The sequence below is a fragment of the Mytilus californianus genome, unplaced genomic scaffold, assembly GCF_021869535.1.
Source record: "Mytilus californianus isolate M0D057914Y unplaced genomic scaffold, xbMytCali1.0.p SCAF_10, whole genome shotgun sequence".
Classification (NCBI taxonomy): Eukaryota; Metazoa; Mollusca; class Bivalvia; order Mytilida; family Mytilidae; genus Mytilus; species Mytilus californianus.
In genome coordinates, this window is record NW_026262582.1 from 11,884,567 (window position 1) to 11,909,102 (window position 24,536).

At 31.5% G+C, this 24,536-nt stretch overlaps 1 protein-coding gene across 1 annotated transcript in view; it reads left to right on the top strand.

Annotated features, from left to right (window-relative positions):
• Nucleotides 1–24,536, top strand: part of LOC127718675 (putative uncharacterized protein DDB_G0287113) — a 115,056-nt gene that overhangs the window by 67,349 nt on the left and 23,171 nt on the right. The window contains exon 7 of the mRNA XM_052224728.1: nt 23,758–23,865. Coding sequence (XP_052080688.1) covers nt 23,758–23,865 — 108 coding nt within the window. The remainder of the gene's footprint in view (nt 1–23,757; nt 23,866–24,536) is intronic.

Sequence of the window (24,536 nt, forward strand, 5' to 3'; positions counted from 1 at the left end):
TATTAGTAGTGATATCCTGTTCAAAGCTTCATATTTTTCTTCATCATGTAAGTTAAATTGAAATCATTATTCAGTATCACAAGTTTTATAGTTTGTGTAAGTTGTAATGTCTTCCTGCTTAAATATGTGATTGGTCACTTTTAATCATCGCTTGCAACTTGCATTAAACTGCACATCTTTCTTTTATATAAAACATATGACATAATTTATTGCCTAGATATACTAATTAGGTTATGATAAGTTGTCAAAATGTTGTTTTAATTTCTGACGATCTATTTGTTGTTTATGACGAACCAGTTATAGATCATGTTTTTAAACTAGTATACCACGTTTTATAAGCAATGCAAGACAATGACAGAAAATTTCAAAAAAGGTAATTGAATAAAAGGAAATAAAAAACATCTGTACAAAAGAAAATGTGCAAAAAAACCAAAAGAAACAGTCCACAAAATAGTATACAGAAAACTGAAAATTTATAACAAGAACTATAAATAATGTCGTCGCTACAATCCGGCAAAAACCGAGTCAAATTGTGATTTTGTAATAGATAAATTTTAATTATATTTTTAAAAGGAAGTAATTGAATAAACTCAAGTTTTATCTCTCTGTTTCTAGTGATTTTGTTATTCATGGGTTAAAGTCCTGTTTCCAATTCATTTTTATTAGTAGTGACATCCTTTAAACGGTTTCATATTCCTTGTTGTTTATAAATACAAGTCTGTCTTGTAATTTGGGTAAGTTGAAGTATGCTGTTATTTTTTGTTGTTTCTATTTTGTTTACCCTTGTATTAACATTTTGTTAATTTTTTACTTTATTGAGAAAGTATATACTATCTACAACACCTTTCTTGTTCACATCTTTGTTAAATTAGTTCGAGTGTTTGTTTGAATGTTTTAGTAGGTTGTGTTGTATCTCTGTGATATATTTTAACACTGTTTTTGCTGCTGGATCCAAATTATTTTCACATTAAGCTATTAAGTCTGTTTGGGTTGCTCACCCAAATGTGTCAATAAAACGGAATTATAAATAACTGTCATACAAGTGGGAGGTTTAGCTAGCTTTAAACCAGGTTTAAGCCACCATTTACTTCGTAAAATTCAAATAACAAGTCAGGAATATAGCTGATGTTATTCATTTGTTCCGTTGATTGATAGCGTTTGGTTTTGTCAGTTTTTATGAACTTCCCTTATTTTAATATATTCTCATAATTTGATGCGTCAAAATTATCGTTTCCATTTCAACAGGAATCTTCAAAGTTTTTAGTAAAAAAATGTATTGTTCATGTCCGGGCCTTTCATAGCTGACTATACGTTATGGGTCTTTCTAATTGTAAAGGCCGGACGGTTGCCTATAATTGCTTATTTCCACGTCGTTTTAACTCTGAAGGATAGTTTTCTCGTTGGCAATTAATCATACAACATCTCCTTGTTTTTATATATTTTGTCAAAATAAATTATACATAGATGAATTTCGTTTGAATCAACTCTTTTGTGTTACACATTAATAAAGGGTACATATACACTTATTGGGACCATATAATAATTTCAAAATTGCAAGAGCCGACACAATAGCTGCTGTTCAGATCGTCAATTCGATGAATGAAAGTCTAGCAATAGTAGTACCAAAATGGTGGTAGTTAAAACGTATGATATTCATTCCAACCGAACAAAATCCTTTTTTCCAAAAACCTTAAAATGGTGTGCCATACCAGAGCCGAAGATATATAAAACGTTTGAGGTCATACAATTTAGAGAGTTCTAAACAAAAAAAAACAAAACAAAAATGTTGATTTGATTTATAATAAAAACATGTAAATGAATTTTATAAATTGGATATCAACCTAGAATTAGGGTTAGCTTAAAAAGTCAAGGTCACAAAAAATGACAATTTTCTAAACGCCATCCAAGCAATAGCCAAATCGTCATAGTTTTAAACTTCATATCATGTAGCATTATTTGAACTAAACGATCCGAGTTTCTCTTTAATGATTCATTTTCTACTGCAGATTGCTTCTGGTAAGATAAAAAGATGGCAACCGCACAACAAAATGTTTATACCAATACAAGCTTCAATGCAGCGAAAACAAATCCAGAAGATGAGTTTGCAGAGTACGACGAAATAACGTATGTGCAAACGAAAGACTCTTCCAATGATGGCAATACTACAATACCCAATATTCCTCTGCCAAGACAAGCCGATATTCATGGTCGGCCAAAGAAACAAATGTCATTGTGGCTGTTATTTACTATCATTTTTTTGTTTTTTCTTGCAATAGTTATAACAGGTGTTGTCACGTTCTTCATCACTAAGGAAAGATTCACAGAAAAACAGTGTAAGTATAAACTTGTATTTCTGTTTTAAGTCGACAATATCTTGTGGGCATAATACTCAGGGTAATGAAAGATACTGATTCAGTGTGCGCTATATGTATTTTTAAAACATTTTTCAACATGTTCATTAAGAGTTAAAATAATAAATGTGTACAGTATCTACATATTCCTTTTCAACATGAAATACATTTATGCCAAACAATATCAATTTAACTTTTAATTTGAATAATTGAATGGTATATGGATTCATTAATATGACGAAGGTAGGAAATTCCGATATAGTTTACACCTTACTGTATTAAAGAATTGATAAATAGCGATGAAAAAAAATATGAACAAGATGTAGGTATGGGACAAACTTACAGTGCATTTGAAATTGATGAATTCACGCTAACAAAAATAAAAACTGCAAAAAAACATAGGTTTTATCTCGCTTTTTTTATCAATGAGACTTATTAACGGAGTTGTACTGACATTAGCAACACTACGGGTGATACATGAGGAGTAGGATATGCCTATCCTTCCGGAGGAAATTAGATCAACCCCAGTTTTGGTGGGGTTCGTGTTGCTCAGTCTTCAGTTTTCTATGTTGTGTTTTGTGTACCATTGTTTGGTTGTTTGTCTTTTTCTTATTTAGCCATGGCGTTGTCAGTCTATTTTCGATTATGAGTTTAAATGTCCCTTTGGTATCTTTTAGCCCTTCTTTTTTATCAATTAACACAAAAACAATACTAGAATAAATTATTCAAAATAAGTGTTTTTTTTCTTAGTGCTATTTTTCTAGCTCGCTTCTAGAATGTACTCAAATCAAGTTGACACTGGTTGCCCTGGAGCTCTTGGTCGTAAGGCAATATTACTTATTGTGACTGAGTCCAAGTCAGAATAAAATAAAAAGTTTATGCGACCATGCTTTCTAGTTTCAATGAAACGCTTGACAGCAAAATCTGTTTTTTAAACGCTTATCTAGTTGTATGTATATAAATCTTTATATAGATAAGATGCTGACAAAACTTTTAATTGTTCGAAATACTCAGGATGATTTACTCCAGAAATAGATTAACTTAGCCGTAATTGGCAAAACTTTCCTGTATTTTTGGTCATCAGTGCTCTGCAACTTATTACTTCATATGTCCCTTTATTTGCAATCGTCATTGATTAGTTTTGTTTGGTCCTAAATGCACGTCTGGCGTACAAAATTATAACCCTGGGGACTGGTTTCTAAAGTATCTTATGACTACGACATGTCTAATGATGGTCATAAGACATGTCATACTCTAAGGATATGTTTTCAAAAGTGTCCCACGTTACGATATGTCATAACTTTTATCGAAAGCTTAAGAAACCTCGCGACATGACTTAGGATTGTCTTATGATTATTATCACAAATTTTTATTACTTTTCATGAAAAATTTCATGTTCATTACAGAAGAATAAATATTTATGTTGCTCAGTCGGCAAATTGTAAAGATTTATTCATCTCCACCGCGTCAATTAAAATTTGAATCTCCTGCGACGTAAGATTTGGAAACTTTTTCTTACTCGTGATTTTTTATAATGAATATATATATATTACTTCTTTCCTTATGGAGTACTTTATTAACGTAGTTGCACGGGCATTTCGTTAAATGGTTACTCGATGTACCAAATCGTAAAAGTATTCACAATCAAACAACACTTCATCTATGATAATACATGTAATATATGAACTTGAAGTTCAAGATGCATTATATATACGAACTAAAGTCAAATAAATTTTCAACTCAAATATTTTTCATTTATAATTTCATGCTCATTATAATGAAAAAAGTGTAAAATATTCTTTAATAGTAAGAATGGCAAAATTATTATGTGCATACTGATTAATTTTAAATCTATTTTTGCATGTTTTAATCATTATTTAAAATAATAGAAAATTACTATGTTCACTTAACAGTCATAAGAGATCACAGGTATGACTATCTTAGGACTGCTTTGAAATACAATCTATGACATATCATAATATAGTTATAAAAGTTGTCCTAAGATATGTATTATCTTATGACATATCTTAGGATACTTCGAAAACTAGGCACCAGGTATTTTTGATACGTTTTCTTGAAAACAACACTAAAACAAGCAAACAAATCGATTTTTGTCTGATATAAAACAATGAAAAACAATGAAAACAATGAAAAAAATCTGATATATAAACTGAAATTGATTTTTCATTTGAGCAATGTTTGTTATTATTATTCAATGGTTTGTGTTTGTATTCTAATTGTACATTGGCCCTCGGCGAACTAATTTAGCCTTAAATATTCTTCTTTCTATCAGAAGCACTTCTGATACACATTTCTGTTGCAGTTTTTAGAAATTGCAAGCCGTTGTAGCTTCCGATATATGACAGAAAGACTTACCTGGTTTGGCACTAGTCTTTGCCATTTTATACACAACACCATTTTTTAAATATCCAATTACACGAATAAGTTGTTTTGTGACATGAATGCACAAATCAAAGATTTTGGAATGAAAATGTTAGCTGAGCAGTTCATTCATTTCAAAGAAAGACGCACAGTTTGTATGGTTGTGGTCTTGGAACCTGAAATTAGTGTGCTTTCATTCTGTCATAATAATTGGCCTAATGTGATCACGTGATCAGGTTTTTCGATATTAAAATAAATCAATACAGGCGAACATGATGTTTTTTTTTAATGTAAAGCAGAATACCACATACCATTAAGTAATACCGCAACTTTTTATTATTTTCATACAAACGCATAATGGCGTACGATTCTATGTAAGGTAAGAAATATTTGCCCCAAGAATAGGCATGTTTCTGCTAAAAATTGCAATTTTTACGAATTCGTCTTTTGGAGAAAGTGCAGTATTTTGGATGTGTAGGATTTATAATGAGTTAGATAATCATTGCGTCTTGATTTTTGGGGCCGGGGATTTATATGAATTTTCATATCTATACCTAAAATAATTGTTTGGAGTGCGAAAATCAGCCATGTTTGAATGGCGATCTCTGTAAATCGGTTGTCAACAATTTCACCTGTAAATGCCACATTGGTTTCTTAGAATACAGATGTGAAGGTAAATCTGACTTTTAATACTTAAGTGATGGAACAGTGTTAATGTTAATACGTGGTCTTTATTTGAACCCACTCATGTTCATAATTTTGAAATGAGTTATAAGTATAATTTGTACTCTAAAAACTCTTAATCAATTTAGACAGGAACATTTAAACAAAGAGAAGATATTTTTGGGGAATGATAACGCATTCCTTACTAGATTTTTTCACATCCTCTTAGATACCCGTATGTTGCTTGGGTGAGAAAAAACCTAGTAGAAGTAGAAACAACATAGCCAAACTAGTGAAATACAGAAAGAAATCCAATCAAGAAAATACGCATTAAATTAGAGGGCATCGCGCAATTCCTATGAAACCCTAGGTGTATTTAACAATTTGAACTCGGTTAACAACGACGTCGATGGTCTAAGTAATCATCGAATTTGAACTATTTTATAATACCTACTTTTGCTGCTTGAAAGCAAGAAATGTTCATCGTAGTTCTAGGAACTAGATAATTATTTTTATAGAATTTTAACAAGCAATTTACATTTGTTATCTTTGAATCATTTGGTTTTATCATCGTACAAAACAAAACCATGTAGATGACGTCAAATAGAATGAAAAGACTACAAGGTCGCTATAATGGCCAATGATTGCTATAACAATTTTTTTATGACCATTGAACTATTATGATAACATGGTGTCATTTACGGGACAATGCGTCGTTAACAATTTATGATTTTCGGGTAAATAACTCTTTATAGATAACATGCTTAAAATGTTGTACGCATAACGCGTTTCGTCTACAAAAGACTCACCAGTGACGATAAAGAAAAAAAAAGTTAAAAGGGTCAAATTAAGTAGGAATTTTTAGAGCATTGAGGACCTAAAATTGCTATTCCCCCCAATTTAGCGGCAAATAATTTCTTCCGTGTACATTCTGTTATCTAAGACGTGCATTTGTTTGTGTATATTCATGAAAAATAGTCTATAATGGTTTACTTTTTACAAATTGTATTTACTTTTTACAAATTGTGACTTGGACGGTGGGTTGTCTCTTTGGCACTCATACCACATCTTCCTATATATATATCGAAAGAATAGGTGCAAAACAAGTGTCTGAAATGTCGACAGCTTATTGATAAAAACCTTACCTTTGGAATTGGGAATAAGGGTATAAGAACTATACATGTAGTGATTTCATCTTCATTTGACATCATTGAAAACTCATATTCATCTTGTATTAGTAATCGGCTTTGAATGAAACCTCTAAGTCTTATATAAATTTGCACCAAAGTTTATAGTATTCAATTGCCATTAGTAAAGCCTACCTCAAACAGAACCAACAACATTACAAATGACGTGTTTAGTTTTTATCAGGACAATTAATCAATTAACCAAACACAATATTAACGCTTCCCCAAGTGTAAGTTCGATTGGCATCCTACCTAAATATTAAAGGTTAACAAACTGTGTAATTGCAGTGAGTGTATGCGACAGCAACCCATGCAGTAATGGTGGATTCTGTCAAGTAAAGGGAGGCAAATACAAATGTACTTGTGATCCTGGATTTTTAGGCGACCAGTGTGATGGTATGTAGCATATCCGTACAACAATTACATTGCTTCATGCAGTTGTAATCTATTGAAAGTAATGCTAATTTTATTTACCTGAGAGAAAAGAAAATGTATTTGTATGGAGGGAAACTTGGAACTAAGATTTTGTCTGAAGTTCTGAACCCCAATGTTAGTAATGGTGTTGTTCGCCTGCCTTTTTTATTATTGTCTAGGAATAGCTATTCTGGTCCAAACGTTAGTACGTTATTATTATTGTCTAGGAATGTCTTGGACACTTTTTTGATGTCTTAATTTTTTCCTATTACTGCACGTACTTCTTTAAAAAAAACATTTACATACATATTTTGTATTGTGTGGTATTGTTTTGAGTTTCTGTCAATATAAGACTCGATTTTGATATCTATTTGCTTTAAAAAAATATTAATTGCATTACTTGGCACTGCATAAGATCGTCTAACACAATTCCTGCAGTGAGTAATAAAAGGACACTAGAAGGCATGAACCATATGTCACAATATTTGGTTTTTCGACCTTGTTTGTTAATTCTACCACGCCTTTACAATTTTCTTTTTTAAGCGACCAATAAACAAAGGTAATTATTTATAAGGCACTCAAAATGTATTTAAACCCCGCCCGTGTCCAGATGTATTTCTCAGGAATTAAGATTTTTTTTCAACAGTATGATGATGATAGATACAGAATATTATCTTTTAAACGTGCCTGAGGTCGAAACCAGTTCAAACTGAGTTTTTGTTTGTGTTCGTGTTGCGTTGAATGAACTAAATTTTTCGTACAGTTTTCTGTTTAGCTATTGTTTAATCTCATTTCCCCGAATAATGATTTATCAATTGCTCATTTCTTTTTTTTGTGTAAAGGTTTCACGTTTGCCTGAAACTTCATAATCGTACGGACATCTTTCCTGAAAAAAATTGACTATCATAAAATAACGGTCGCATTTCTAATAGCTTAGAGAATAGTCAGGCCTAAACGAATTTGATATTAACGTTAAAACAAAAACGTCAATCATTTATCGTAATTTTGGAATAATGAGATTGTTTTATATCATTTTACGTTTTAAACTGGCAAAAACATCATTTTGATTACAGTTAGACCTTGTCATAGTAGTCCATGCTTGAATGGTGGAACATGTAATATTACGGATAACGCGTACAGCTGCACATGCGTCAGAGGGTTTTCAGGTGGTCAGTGTCAAAGTAAGTACAAGGATGTTAGGATCTAGTATGCATGCACATCATATTATTATGCCACTTTAATCAAAATCTAACAAATGCAGACAAAGAAATGCACTTTACGGAGATACAAAAATTACAGTTTTAAGCTTTAGACGTTGTTTATTGCCTATATTGCCAGTGAATTAAATAGGTGTGTCCTCGTTGGAGGTATAAACAAGCTAGGAAATCTATGTCAATATACATAAGATTTTATATGACTATTTTAATTTTATATCTGTTGACCATGACTCACAAACAATAAATTAACAAACAAACACTAGTTGACTGTGAAATCAGGTTCTCAGTCTAATGTAAGTTGTTTCTTCCTGTTTCTTTGAAATAAATGTCCAGGGATTATTTTCATTATATGTTAACCTAAATGATATTAAAAGGATGGGATTGTGACAACAAATGGAATATATTCATGCTCATGTTCGAAGTTTGCATATGGCCACAAAATCTTGATTTAGTTTAGTTGTTAGTTAGGTTTTTTTTACATTTCTGAAAACACGATAAACAAGTTAATTTTAGCACTGACTGTGATATTTTAAAAAGAATGGATTAGCACGGAGGGTGATTCAAATAAAGCATGCGCCGTTTTCCTGTTGACAAACCATGCAGTATCGCTCGTTTTGATATTAATGTGATTCACTCAGTTTTTTATTTGTTACTTTGAATTGTATCTTAGTGGAATTATGAGATTTGAACATTGGTAAACTACTATTGACTTGATCCAGTACTTTCAACCCTAAATATTCTGGTCAGTCTATTAATCGGAAGCATTTGAAAAAAAAACTTGGTGTCAAAATCAGCTTACATTATTCATACTTATTTCAAAACGGAAACTTCTGAGGGTTAGAATATTTATACTCAAGTGTTAATTAATAGTTAAACATGTTAAAGCTCAATGCTAATTTAATATTGATGTTAAAAGACCTTCGAACAAAAAGGGATGTTGAGATTTGAATGACCTTTTTTGTGAGGCGGTCTTTTAATGTCAATTCTTACTTAATCATTGAACTTTGACCACCCGTCAAAACATAAGAAAAGTACACAAAACAAAAAAATACAATCACAGAAGCCTAATTCCCCTGAATGGACGAGTCTACATATATTCTACTCAAATATAAAATTTAACAGTACTCAGACTGATATAGATAAATAACAGTTACCTAATTGAACAGAAAACGGACCGATTAAATGGCATTACATCATTTAATTATTTATTTATCATATTTTTAGCATTAAAATAAGACCATATGATAGTTATATAAAATTAAGGGGTAAAATTATATTTTTGAATCCAACTTTTTAATATTTTGATTTTCTATTTTATAAATGAGGAAATCAAACTCTATACAGACCTCATTTACAACTGACCAATGAATGTTCTGCAGAAAAAAGTCTTGTTATATATATTTGATGTTTTTAATCTGTCAGTAATCATGAAAAAGATTCGTAAAGACAAGACCAAATGAAAACAGTCAGTAAACTTTTCCATTAATTAGCTATTTAAACAGCTTGTTTCACAACTTCTAATCGAACACACCTAGATGCATAATGTCCTTCACAATATTCAGGTAAATGTTCATGTCCAAAACTTTTACCTTACTTAGATTTATAATCGCCTGACAAAATCATATATCATAAATCGCAATAAAACCGTAGATAAGAACCAAATTAAAATATTTTTTTATAATATAAGAGTTCAGTTATGTAGTAAATTGCAAAATCATTAAAAAGTTTGCACTATTATTGAGTGATTCAAATGGAAATTTTACATTATAGCATTTTATAAGATCTTCTCTTCGTGTACTATGTACATGGCATCATTTATATAGTAGATTGATTGTTGTTTGCCTTACGTCCAGTGACAAATATTTCATTCATGTTCATGACGTGAACACATAAAATTCAAATACAATAGGTAGGTCTTGCAAAAGGAGGTCTACAGTGAGGTAGGACGTGAACATTTATTACCACTGGAAACTGGGGGTATATTGAATAAGGACAGAAATTTAGCCTTGCAACAGTTGGCCACATCCGGCCACGTCCACACTCCTTTAATAATAGGTGCAAGAGTATGTAATTTGCAGAGAGCATGGGTTTATAAAATCTATTCTAAAGTCGTTCATCAATATTTACGTGTTGTTTCTAATATAATTTAACGCATCTAATTTAGGTTAGATACTTTTAGCTCGCTTAAGTAACTGTGAAATTTTGGTGAAACTGTATTTATTGTACATTAGTTATTGGTATGATATTCTGTACTACCGCTCTCCTGGTTTGTTTCGTTGGTGAGTTTGCACCAAGCAGGGTAGGGTGACTATTCTTTCTGCGAACTGATATCTTGTGAACTTACGCGTAAAAAACCCGGCTCAGCATGTCGGTCAAGTACAAAGCAGGGTTACTATTCATAATATATTTACATGTAATCGTCCTGAATATTCATCTAATATGCCGCTGGACGTCATTTGTTATCATCATTTATTTTACCGTTATACTATACAGTGAAGTGTTTTTCTTCTACTGGTTTATATTACACCTTCTTCAATTTCCACCGATCGACATTAAAAAAGACCAGGTGATATTTTTCAACCAAACACTTGTGCCTGTTGGGATATCTTTAACGGTAAATGATATTAAATCAAATCTCCTTGTTGGGATATCTTTGGCTGTAAACATTATTGCATTAACTCCGTATTTTTTAGTCATGGGACGGTTTTGAGTTTTTTTATTCTGTATACTCATCTTTCTGTAACAAAAGAATTTTTTGATTTGTCTGTGTCCTTGGTTTGCTGCCACATTAATGTATACCTTTATCTCCTTTTATTCAAAACCAACTTGGGTAAAGAAATATTGACATCTCTGAACCCTGCTGTCCGATATTTTACCCTAGCTAAAGGGGTACGTCAGTTTGGCTGTTAGGATGTATAAATACGCATTTTCGTCCGGTCGAAAAATAAATGTCGTATATTCGATACCTGATGTAGTGGGAGTTTCACGTTATCTACATGATCTAAACGATAACAAACCGTTTGAATAACTCTGTGATGGGGGAAATGCGATCTACGCACAAGTTTAATGATTGAATCTGTAAACAACAACAAAGGTCAGCTAAGTTTTCAAATAATTCGCATGGCTGATTTTAACACATTTGTGTGCAACTTTTGCTAAGACAATCGTATATGAAAAAATCTGAATAACAAAACCGTTCAGTAAAACTATATCTAAAAAAATAAACGAAACGGCCAAAATAAGTTGAATCCATATATAAACTGTTGCTAACATTTTTTTATCCATTTTTACATTTATAACAACTATTATACCGTATATAAAAACAATACCAGATATAAAAAAAAAAAAAAAAAAATTGAAACAGAAAATTGTGTCAAACTCTGTGCCGTCGTTGTACGCTTCAATATATAAGTTATCTCTACACAATGAAACATTTTTTTTTGTTCTTCTCCCCTCCTCCTGTTTGGTTGGAAAGGATACAATGTAACACCTGATGTGGACTACGTTATTTAATGTTAAATAAGAATAAATGCATAGAGAAAAACGAGGAAAGAAATGCTAAAATTTACGCTTAAAAAATCAAATATGAATATAAATCAAATATATGAAAATTGGAAAACTGCCTGAGATAATTATCAAATAAAGACTAATGATTATACATCACGAAATGATGCTGATTAATTAATTGCTACAAAGATGTCCAGTGGCAAATATATCATGCGTATTCACGACGAGATATAAAGTGGATCAACTTGAAGCAAATGATAACACTTTTAGAGAATCACTTTGTTAAGAGGTAAAACGTATGCCGTATTAGAATAAAGTTGAACCATGATCAAAATCGTAAGTTTTTTTTTCCACGGTAGACGAATGTCAAAAACAAAACGACATGAATTTACAAACAATAACGGCTAATATAGAAATGAGACATGGACTTATTTTGTAAATAAATTCCTATTGTTCCAGCATTTTCTGGTTTCGGACATGTTTGTATTTCCACACAAATACCGTTTGATTATTGACCGGAAATATTAAATCAACCAAAAGCTCTTTGATTCTCTGAAATTGTAAATTATGGTATTTCATTTGCTGTTTTTCCCGATCCTATTTCGGACTCCTTGATTCTAAGAGGGCGTGTCTAATTAGTCATGCCCGATTACCGTTTAGTAAATTGAACCTGAACTTAAAGACCTTCACCGGTTTAATAAGTTCGAGGTACAATAAGTAAACAAAAGAGATCCTTTATGAAATGATATCGTCCCAGGTATCTTAGATAACTATATTGCTTTGAATAACAATGGAAAATGCACAAACAGGTTTGTAAGGGAAACTTATAGTAAGAATGTCGGAAAATATTTGACAACACTACACTTTTTTCACTTTTGTGTACAATATGAAAAATGGTCAATTATACATTCTTTAGTGGTTCAAATAATACAAAGTTTCAAAAACAGTAAATTGATAAATACAACCTGATCGTAGCGATGCTTTTCCATGTCGACACATACATTACTGAATATTAGACTGGTGATACACTTGGGAACTTAACTACTACCAGCAGCGAATAAAAACAATCAAGATCGAAGTTAAAGAGAATATTAACAATTTAAAAATCCAAAAAGTTGTGTTAAATATAGCTCGGATAACATATTCATCTCTATCTAGGTAGGTATAGAAAATCCATAGTTTTTCAAATTTTGTTGATTTGTCATGTCTGCTTAAAAATACCACCTACTGGGTTGGCGATACCCTCGGAGACAAATAGTCCACTTGCAGTGCTATCGACTTAGTTAAATAATAATTTAAGATATCCAAAATTAATGTACAAATAAGAAAAAATGATGCACTATGCATGTTTACTTTTCGTATAGTTTTTTTTTAATTCGTTCAGTTTGTTGATATAGTCAAACATTGTGTTTTGTCAAGTTTTATTGACTTTTATTTATTCTAATCTACCTTTGAGTTCGTAAGTATTTTTAATACTAGTATTGTTGTCAACAAGAGAGCGAATAAACTAAATCTTGAAATGAAGAATCGAATGATAAAGATGAAAAAATCTGAAAATTTAACGAACGCCACCATAATTGGTTTGATCGTTTTGGTATATCTACACCACCAGTAATACATACAATTTATGGTTGATACATTCCTGTCTTTCTTTTCCTCATTTGAGATTTCTCAGAATGAAATTATCGTCAGGTTTTCTAGTAGTAATATGCAACATGGAAACTCCACTAGTGGTTCAGAGACTGCTTTTTTGTTTTATATGAGTAAACCAAAAATTTACCATGATACCCTCATAGTTTTCTATGTTTTGTAGACAGTTCATTTATTCGTCTGAAATGTGTAGAGTGATGTTTGATATCTTCAACTGATGGCTTTGATATCATTTTTGCATCTGAACATTTTTGTAAGAAACTTAAAAAAATCATATATAGAACATGCAGAATTCAGGTTCGCCTAAATCAAAGAAATCCCTTTTCCGAGTACTACGATTCTTTTTACTAAAAAGGTAACTGAAAACATAAATTAGATAAGTTATTAACTTATCAAACCCTTTATAAATAAAAGGTAATCTATATCTCATGGATAGTTTGATTGAGTAAACATACTGTACAAGTGTGACAAATTCCACAAGCCAGTGTCCTTTTACAAAACAAATCCGAAATTCTACTTATATGGTCATACTTATAAATTATCTGCTTTCAAAATTTAGATTTGTTCGAATTACTAGTAATTTTCTACCCAGGAGTATGGCAAGCCAAAGTGGACAAAAAGAGCTATTTTCTAATATTAAATAATCATTTCTTTGTATTAGAAAATCATTTTTTAATATTAAAAAATTATTTTCTAATATAAGAAATTCATTTTTTAATGTAAGAAAATGATTTTTTAATATTAAAAAAGAAAATCACTATTTCTTTATATTAAAAAATGAATTTCTAATATTAGAAAATGAATTTCTAATATAAGAAAATGAATTTATAATATTAGAAAATTAATTTCTTTTATAAGAAAATGAATTTCTAATATTAGAAAATTAATTTGTAATACTAAAAAATCATTTATTAATATTAGAAATTCCTTTTTTAATATTAGAAATTCCTTTTTTAATATTACAAATTTGGAAGTATTTTCTTATATTTGAAATTCATTTTCTAATATTAATAAATGATTTTTTAATATTAAAAATTCATTTTTGAATATTAAGAAATCATTTTCTAATATTAAAAAATCATTTTTTAATATTAAAAATTAAAATCTTCATCACCAAAAATTTTGACTTGTTTATTTTTATTATTTATATTCAATAACCTCTCTCTGTTTACAAACGGAATTAAAAAAAAATGTCTGAAAGAAAGAATGAACTGAATCAGATTTTGCTAAGCATTGACGGGGCAGCTCTATCCAATAATTTCGAAGAAGTTGAAATCCTGATTAGAGATGCCTCAACTAAACTGGAAAATTGAAGTGCAGAATTAGAAGAGGAAACCGTGGAGCAGCTTCAATCGTCACTGGTATCCATGTCAAGACTAACAAGAGACATGACAAATGTTCCTGTAAATTCTGGCTACAAAGCTGATAGACCCAAGACAGGTATGGAATATGCAATATTGACCGAATTTGCCTTCCTTAAATAATTTTGCTTTTATACAATGTCAAATTTGATGTAAAGCCAATTTCCCCTGATCATTTTTTTTTCACAGAAGCGTCAATTTCAAAAAGTGCTGAAAGAAGAAAAAATAGGATTAAAACCAGGAATAAAAATGTTTTTGATCTATAGCTCGATTTTTATATATAATGATATGTCTGAAAAATAATTAGTTTAACCCCCCAAAAAAGATGAAAGTCAAATAAATTATTATGCGGAATGTGCCGTGTTTTTATGTAGGAACACAGGGAATCCCTGTTATGTTTTTTGTTGTTGTTGTAATTTATACAACTTCTTTCCTCAAAAATGAAATAGGTTTGTTGTGTCCTTAACACATAAAAAAACAATTTTTTATAAAAAAAAAAGTGGAACGTCACTAAATTGTAACCACCATCTCTTACATAGTCTCCGTAACTTCATCGATAGTGCATAGAACTGATAATAAATAGATTGTTACTAAAAAGGGGTTTTATTAAGAAAGGGTTCAAATCTCACGCTGATTTTTTGCATTTGTTTGTGTTGAAATATTAAATTGTAATGTTTCTGTCATATTTTTTCGGATGTTTTTTTACTTCATAGTCATTATGGATCATTTTGACAATATATCATTTCGTAAAAGAAAAAAGAAAAATAATGTGTTGCTTATTGTGTGTGTTCCGCTGGATTACTATCCATACTCTTGACTTATTTCCTATTCCTGTCTTTACATTTATTATATATACTGTAGGATGATGTGCCCATTATATCTACGATATTGTACATGTACATTTCTACATGATACATAAACATGATAAACAACTTAAAAAATTAGGAATAGAAATATTTTTCGATATGTTTTATCATGCATGAATTCTTTTTTTATTGTAGGAGACATTCTTCTACATGACCCTGAGTGTCCTTGTACTAGAGTTAAAGAAAGTTTTAACTTTCAATGAATAAATTTCAAAATAGGAATTTCTATTGCTGCTTAAGGTAAGAATTTGCCTACAGAGTTGACTGTTCATGCCTTCACTTACATGTAAAAAGGAAACATACAGGCCTGTAGCTAGGAATTTTCAAAGGGGTCGGTATGGACTTGCGAAAACAAAAATTTAAATCTCAACTTTAATTGACTATATAGTGCTTATTAGGTTTCAAAGGGGGTTCGTAAGAACCCTTGGACCCCCTGGCTAAGGGCCTGATATATGTAGTATGTTTAAAATGCATACATACTGCATTCTTCATAAATGTTTTTGAGTCTTGTCTATGCATTATGATGCAACTTTTTTTTATATATATTTGGTTTATCATCTTTTCTTTTTGAGCTCTGTCTCATTGGTATACATACATTATACATATAAACTTCTTCATTCATTTTAGCACTAGTTATAATATTTTAAATGTATATGCTTGCAGTAAACAATATCACATTTTCATCATATTACATTTATTCATGATTTTAAAATTTTGTTTTTCTAAAGTCAAGTGTACAAACTAAATGTTTCGTTGAGGCCATCATAATAAACAGATTCTCATCCCCCTGGGAAGAATCATTTAATAATTATGTGAAATGGTAAAAGCTGAGCATTCAGATTTCATGCCGAGGGGTGGGGTGTTACACTACTTCCCCAAGTATCTGTCTATTCAGAGCCGTAGTTAAATAAATATCTTTGGCTATTTTCTTTATTTTCAGTTTGAAACAAAAATGATTTAAAAAAAACTTGTCAGCCCCTAGACAAATATACAATAGTGTGATGATAATTGAAGATTTTTATACTACCGCAAAAAAATTTTGTGGTCGTATATTGGTATGACGTTGGCGTCGTCGTCGTCGTCGTCGTCCGAAGACACATTGGTTTTCGCACTCTAACTTTAGTTTAAGTGAATAAATCTCTATGAAATTTTACCATAAGGTTTAATACCACAAAAGGAAGGTTGGGATTGATTTTGGAGGTTATGGTACCTACAGTTAAGGAATTAGGGGCCAAAAAGGGGCCAAAAATAAGCATTTTTGTAACTTCCAAACATAACTTATGTGTAAGTGTATGGATCTCTCTGACATTGTACCACAAAGTTCCATATCACAAAGGGAATGCTGGGATTGATTTTGGGGGTAATCGCCTCAAAATTATAGGAATTAGGGGCCAAAAAAGGGGCAAAAAACAAGCATTTTTCTAGTTTCATGATAATAACTTGTGTGTAAGTGTATGGATCTTTCTGAAATTGTCCTACAAGGTACCATATCACAAAGGGAATGCTGGGATTGATTTTGGGGATAATTGCCCCAAAATTTTAGGAATTAGGGGCCAAAAAAGGGGCAAAAAACAAGCATTTTTCTAGTTTCATGATAATAACTTGTGTGTAAGTGTATGGATCTTTCTGAAATTGTACTACAAGGTTCCATATCACAAAGGAAAAGCTGGAATTGAGTTTGGGAGTAATTGCCCAAAACGTTTAAGAATAAGGGGCCAAAAAGGGGCCAAAAATAAGCATTTTTCTAGTTTCCAGACAATAACTTGTGTTCAAGTGTATGGATCTATCTGAAATTGTACTGCTAGGTACCATACCACAAAGGAAAGCCTGGGATTGATTTTGGGGGTAATTGCCTCAAAATTTTAGGAATTAGGGGCCAAAAAGGGGAAAAACAAGCATTTTTATAGTTTCTAGACAAAAACTTGTGTTCAAGTGTATGGATCTCTCTGAAATTGTACTGCAAGGTACCATACCACAAAGGGAAGGCTGGTATTTAGTTTGGGGTGATGAATCATAGGGGGTTCAAAAAATTTGGAGGAGGGATTTTTTTATCCTTTTTTTCCTTTTATTTCTTTAAAATTTTCCGTTTTAAATTGGTTATTTCTGATTTATATATAAAATCAAATAATAATGATATGGTTTGAATAGGTAAATTAAAAAATTTTAAGTTCTTAGACCACATTTATTCTGTGTCAGAAACCTATGCTGTGTCAAATATTTAATCACAATCCAAATTCAGTGCTGTATCAAGCTTGAATGTTGTGTCCATACTTGCCCCAACTGTTCAGGGTTCGACCTCTGCGGTCGTATCAAGCTGCGCCCAGCAGGGAGCATTTTATTTAATATGGCATTAATATTTATGTTAAATTAATGTATTATAACATTTTGTCTTTTTTAGTTACATGAAATATTTATTATAATTTGCACTTTTCCTCTGCATGAAAGTATGTTCTTGGTATTTATTTTATATTAACCTAGCAGTTCAGAAACGTGTATGTATCCTTTAAATTTCAGGTCACACAATGAAGTTCAGCAGCTGAGCATGACAGAATCAACAAAATGAACCCTAGAAAAACTCTTAAAATTGTTTCTTTATGCAGTATGACTACAGTGCGCAATTGCTGACTTTTAAGAGTATAAATTCTCTTTATTTTATAGGAAATTATATACTTCGCACAAATATGACAAATTATGCTAAAAAAAATTGAAAATGTAAATCGTTGAAACCTAAATGGTTTAAATATTCTCAATATTAAAAACATTGCCAACATGTACCAATTTATTGTTATATTTAACTCTGGACATAGCCAGTGAGTATAAAAGGGTAGCATAACTGATTTTTCAAATGCCCCCTCCCTTGCACGTTCAAGCAAATAACTTAGAGTATACTATAATACATACAAAATAATGGCTACATTCTCTTTTGGACTTGTACATAATAAAAAGTTAACATTTGTATCTAAGTATGTCCTGATAATGGCAAATACATGAAACAGTGTTTTTGTTGTAGATGGAATATTCTTTTATCAAAATAAGGCTGATACAATTCATAAAAGAGCACTTTTCTGAATTTTTGAAGGACATTTTAAACCTAAAAATTTGTAATCAATGGACGTATTAAAGTCCTCGAACTATTGACCGAAAGGAAAGGAAACAACAAATTCATTTTAGGAAAAAATTATACAGTTACACTGACAGGAATCTGACCCCAACTAGGTTTGTAGGCTGATTCAGTTTAACGTAGATGACCTTAAGTGACAGGGCTTAAAGAGCACCAAGACTTACTTTTTTCCAATTTCTTGTCAGAAGTCATGTGATGAAAACTGCTGACATACAAAATGCAGGAGCTATGAATAATAAAAAGTGTGGGATGTGATGTACTGCATCATGACACACCTTACACAACCTTAGGAAAACAAATAGTATTTTTGTTGCAGTTCTTCATCTCAATATCACAGTAACAAATATTTCAACCTGAAGCTGAGGATCACGAGAAAACAACCATCACATAACTACTGTGATATATTTTACTACCTGCACATATTAAAAAGTCTGAAAAGAAATACAAATTGAGAAAACAATTGTTATTTTATTCAAATGCAATCTACTATGTCTAGGAAAAAAAATAACAAGTGTCAATACTTATTAAGCAACTATAAAACAAATAGCTGAGTATGTTAATGTACAAATAAATACATACAATGGTCATCTTTACTAACAACAATCTCTTGTAAATGGTGACCTATATTTGTTGTTTGGCTGGAACAAAGTCCATCTCAGGCTTGTTGGGTTGACGCTCACTGACATATTATTCTATTTACTGTAAATTCAGAAAGTTTTATATAAATGGAAATAATGCGACTGGGTTATTATCACAATAATAAGAACCCACATTCTAGTATATAATACATGGATCTGTATTAATTTTTTGAGCTCACCTGGCCCAAAGGGCCAAGTGAGCTTTTCTCATCACTTGGCGTCCGTCGTCCGTCGTCGTCGTCGTTAACTTTTACATTTTGAACTTTTTCTAGAGAACCACTGAATGGAATGAAACCAAACATGGCATGATTGTTCCTTATGAAGTGCTGACTAAGTGTTGTTACTTTGAAGCCGATCCATCATCCAAGATGGCCGCCAACAGGGGAATTAGTTTAACATAGGACCCTACGGGAAATATTTACAAATGTCTTCTTTTAGAGAACCACTTAATGGAATGAAACCAAACATGGCATGAATGTTTCTTATGAGGTGCTGACCAAGTGTTGTTACTTTGAAGCCGATCCATCATCCAAGATGGCCGCCAGCAGGGGACTTCCTTTAACATAAGACCCTATTGGAAATACATACAAATGCTTCTTTTGAGGTGCACTGAATTGAATAAAACCAAACATGGCATAAATCTTTCTTATGAGGTGCTGATGAAGTGTTGCTACTTTATTGCTGATTTACTGTTCAAGATGGCCACCAGGATTTTTTTATTAATTACAGGGCCAATATTAAACCAAATTTGGCCTCACTCATAATTAGGGTATCTGTTATGATTTTAATCTATTTTAACATGATTTCCAAAACCAAAATAGAATCAGGTGAGCGACACAGGCTCTTTAGAGCCTCTAGTTTGAATCACAATAATTAATATCACATTTTTTGTCCATTCTTCAAAATTTACAATAATAAATGCCATATACAAGTATAAACTTCTGAATTTACAATATAAAATTTAAAAACTGCATGACCCACAGATTATAATTATCAATATAAAGAAAGAAGATGTGGTATAATTGCCAATGAGACAACTCTCCACAAGAAACCAAATGACACAGAAATTAACAACTATTGGTCACCGTATGGCCTTCAACAATAAGCAAAACCCATACCGCATAGTCATAAAAGGCCCCGAAACGACAAATGTAAATTAATTCAAACGAGAAAACTAACGGCCTAATTTATGTACAAAAATGAACGAAAAACAAATATGTAACACATCAACAAACGACAACCACTGAATTTCAGGCTCCTGACTTGGGACAAGCACATATCAAGTTGGTTTATATTAATCTGAAGATTTTATGAAGTTTACAGATGAATAGATACCAAGTCATTTAAATATCTCACTTGCACATTGGTTCAGGTCATTTATAATGATATTTTGTAGCTATATCATGTATATACATGTAGGATAAATTTTACTTTTCTCTTGCAAGCATATATACATAGCTGACTATGCGGTATGGGCTTTGTTCATTGTTGAAGGCCGTATGGTAACCTATAGCTGTTAATTTCTGTGTCAATTAGTCTCTTGTGGAGAGTTGTTTCATTGACAATCATACTACATCTTCTTTTTTAGCTTCATGCCAGGTGAGCTATTCTCATCACTTGTCTTGGCGTCCGTCCTCAGTCATCGTCGTTAACTTTTTACAATTTGAACTTCTTCTAGAGAACCACTGAATGGAATGGAATTAAACATGGCATGAATGTTCCTTATGAAGTGCCGACCAAGTGTTGTTACTTTGAATCCGATCAATTATCCAAGATGGCCGCCAGCGGGGGACTTAGTTTAACATAGGACCCTATGGGAAATACATACAAATGACTTCTTTTAGAGAACCACTGAATGGAATGAAACCAAACATGGCATGAATGTTCCCTATGAGGTGCTGACTAAGTGATGTAACGTTGAAGCTGATCCATCATCAAGATGGCCACCAGCGGGGGACTTAGCTTAACATAGGACCCTACGGGAAATACATACAAATGTCTTATTTTAGAGAACCACTTAATGGAATGAAACCAAACATGGCATGAATGTTTCTTATGAGGTATTGACCAAGTGTTGTAAATTTAAAGCCGATCCATCATCCAAGATGGCCACCAGCGGGGGACTTTTTTTAACATAGGACCCTAAGGGAAATACATACAAATGCCTTCTTTTAGAGAACCACTGAATGGAATGAAACCAAACATGGCATAAATGTTCCCTATGATTGTACTGATGAAGTGTTGCTACTTTGTTGCCGATTTACTGTTCAAAATGGCCACACAGATTTTTTTTATTAAATTACAGGGCCAATATTAAACCAAATTTGGCCTCAATCCTTATTTGGGTATCTGCTATGATTTTTATCTATTTTTACATGTTTTCCAAAACCAAAGTAGATTCAGGTGAGCGACACAGGCTTTTGAGAGCCTCTAGTTATATATATCCATGTACATGAGGTATGTCCAGAATTTTTTGGGGGAATGTATATATGTACGTACCAAACTAGATTTACTAGATGATAATAAATAGTTTTAAAGCAAATTACATTCCATTAATTTAATGGTGTTGTTAAATGTATCCTTGTTTGAGTGAAGATTTGGCAAACAGGATGAACTACATATATTTTATTTAAAATAAGTTCCAATGTTCAAATGTGAAATAAATCAATATATTGCTATGGTGTCCTCACAAAATCAGTTCATGTCTCTACAGTTCACCAGATAGTAGTTGTATATATATGTTCAGTGTTTATGACATATCTGTTGCTTCTTTCTATACTAGAACTTGTAACTGATTTACTATAATGAAAAGGACTGCCCATTTCTTCAACATTGCTTTAATGATCTATAATGTTGCAGATGAATGTTCCAAATGCTTCACATTCTTTCTGTGATCCGGGTGATGTAAAATAAATTCTCACCTGTAATATTAAAAAAGAGTAAACAGTTTGAGAAGTGTTTTTCTTAGGGCAATAATTATAGGTTTCATTGAAATTCAAATTATATACATGTAATGATATATGTATGAATCTGGATTCATACATATATCATTACATGTATGAATCTGGATTGGGGAGGGGGTTCAATCTGATTATCATTTCCATATTCTTTATTTTTTTATATCATTTTTCTGTTTTTCTCTGTTCTTTATTTATTGTGTCAATTCTTCTCTGTACTTTATATTTTTCAACCCATTATTCTCTATTCTGTATTGTGACAAATTGTGTTAGCCTACTTTTATAAATTGGCCCGTTATCTGTGTTTCTATAGGCATAGGTAAAACGACACATACATGACATACTATCGAGAGTGTCTGACATGTCAATATCTTTTCAAAGAAATACTTATGTTTCTTAGTTCATAATAAAATTATTCTTCTGGTAATGAAAATTTCTATTGGATGGCATCTGCTTCAGAACATCCTTGTTCATTGCCCCGTTTGTTTGTTTACCAATATTTTTGTACTTACCATTGCGAATAAAAATAGACATGGGTTGTATCATTGTGTTCAAATATCCACCAATAAGTATATTTGAATGCCCGTGGAGACAGCAACAAAGAAATAAACATTGCAAATGCAAGTTTTCGCCGCATGTTGACGAAGATCAACCTAAAAATTGAAACACTCACGTAACCACCGTTATACAGAGGTGTCACTTGGCGTACTAAATTCCGTGAATGAAAACCATTATTATCAACGTACTTTAAATATTTAATGACGTCATAAAATGCTTAACGTTAGTAGGGAGAAACTATTTTTTTTATCCAAGTATTAGTTTTCATTCAGACATTTTAACACGAGCCAAAGCGGACAAAGATGATTTTCTAATATTAAAAAAGGATTTTCTAATATTAAGAAATCATTTTCTAATATTAAAAAATAACTTTTTAATATTAAAAAGTACCGTATTTTTTAATATTAAAAAATGATTTTCTAATATTAAAAAAAGCTCTTTTTGTCCACTTTGGCTTGCCATACAGGAGTACATAACGTTAACCGTTATTTGAATCCATAATGCTCTCCAACTTAGTACTTTATTTGGACGATAAACTGTTATTGATACGAGCGTCGCTAATTAGTAATGTAGCCTCTGGCGTAAATAATTTTAATCCTGGTATCTAAAATGAAGTGGCACAGTAAATGACATCAGATCCAATTTAAACATATTACAAATGATATTCAGGCATTGCAAATTATTACTGAACGGGTACATTCAGGTTTTATATGTTATTTGAGGTAATATGTTAACCCCCGTCCCACGACTGACGTATCTATACTTTTCATTTCAACTCTGCATTTTGGATAAAAATTAAACGAGAAGATAGTATGGAAATTTGTGAACGATCATTTATTTAAAAACTAAATTATATGTAAAGTTTATAATCTCTTTGCATTTCAGTAAGTGCTTGTGACAGTAATCCTTGTCAAAATGAAGGAACATGTAAAGTGTCAGGAGACAGTTACATTTGCAGTTGTTTATCCGGATATTTCGGTCGACAGTGTGAAGGTAAATATACATGTACATGCACCGGGATTCATACGGAGTAGATATCAAACTCATAATACAAAACTGTTATACTTATATGAGTAAAAAAAGATAAAATGTAAACAATAAAAATGACGAACAAGGCAAGATCTACAAATAGGTCATCGTTGGCAAAATCGTCAGTTCACTTCTACCGGAGATTTTGCCCTTAAATGAAGATTCTTAACCTCTTTTGATTTTGTCAAAAATTATAGACAATGCAGAGAAATTGTACACAATAAAATTGATAAGTAAGACACAATGAACAAAAAAGATATTTTGGTCATGAACTATATTCTAGTTTTCAATATTGAATAGTGACCATTGTTGAAAATGCACATAGTTCCATGTTAGTCTCTAGTTTTTTAAATAATGACAGTGTCAAGATAAAATTCCGAGGGATAAAAAATGCACTGCTTTCAATGAACATTCTTTGCATTCTTGATTTTTCTACTATTCTAATCGTTCAGCTTAATATAAATTTCAATTTTTCCATATATATCATATAAAAAATTCAAAAACATCTTTTTCCCACCAACAATTTTCATTCTTTATATGCTTATATATAAAAAAGAAAATAGCACACCGACTCTTTATTTAAAAAAAAAAAAGTTCGGTTGAATGATTGTGGTTTAACGCAGGTTATAACACTA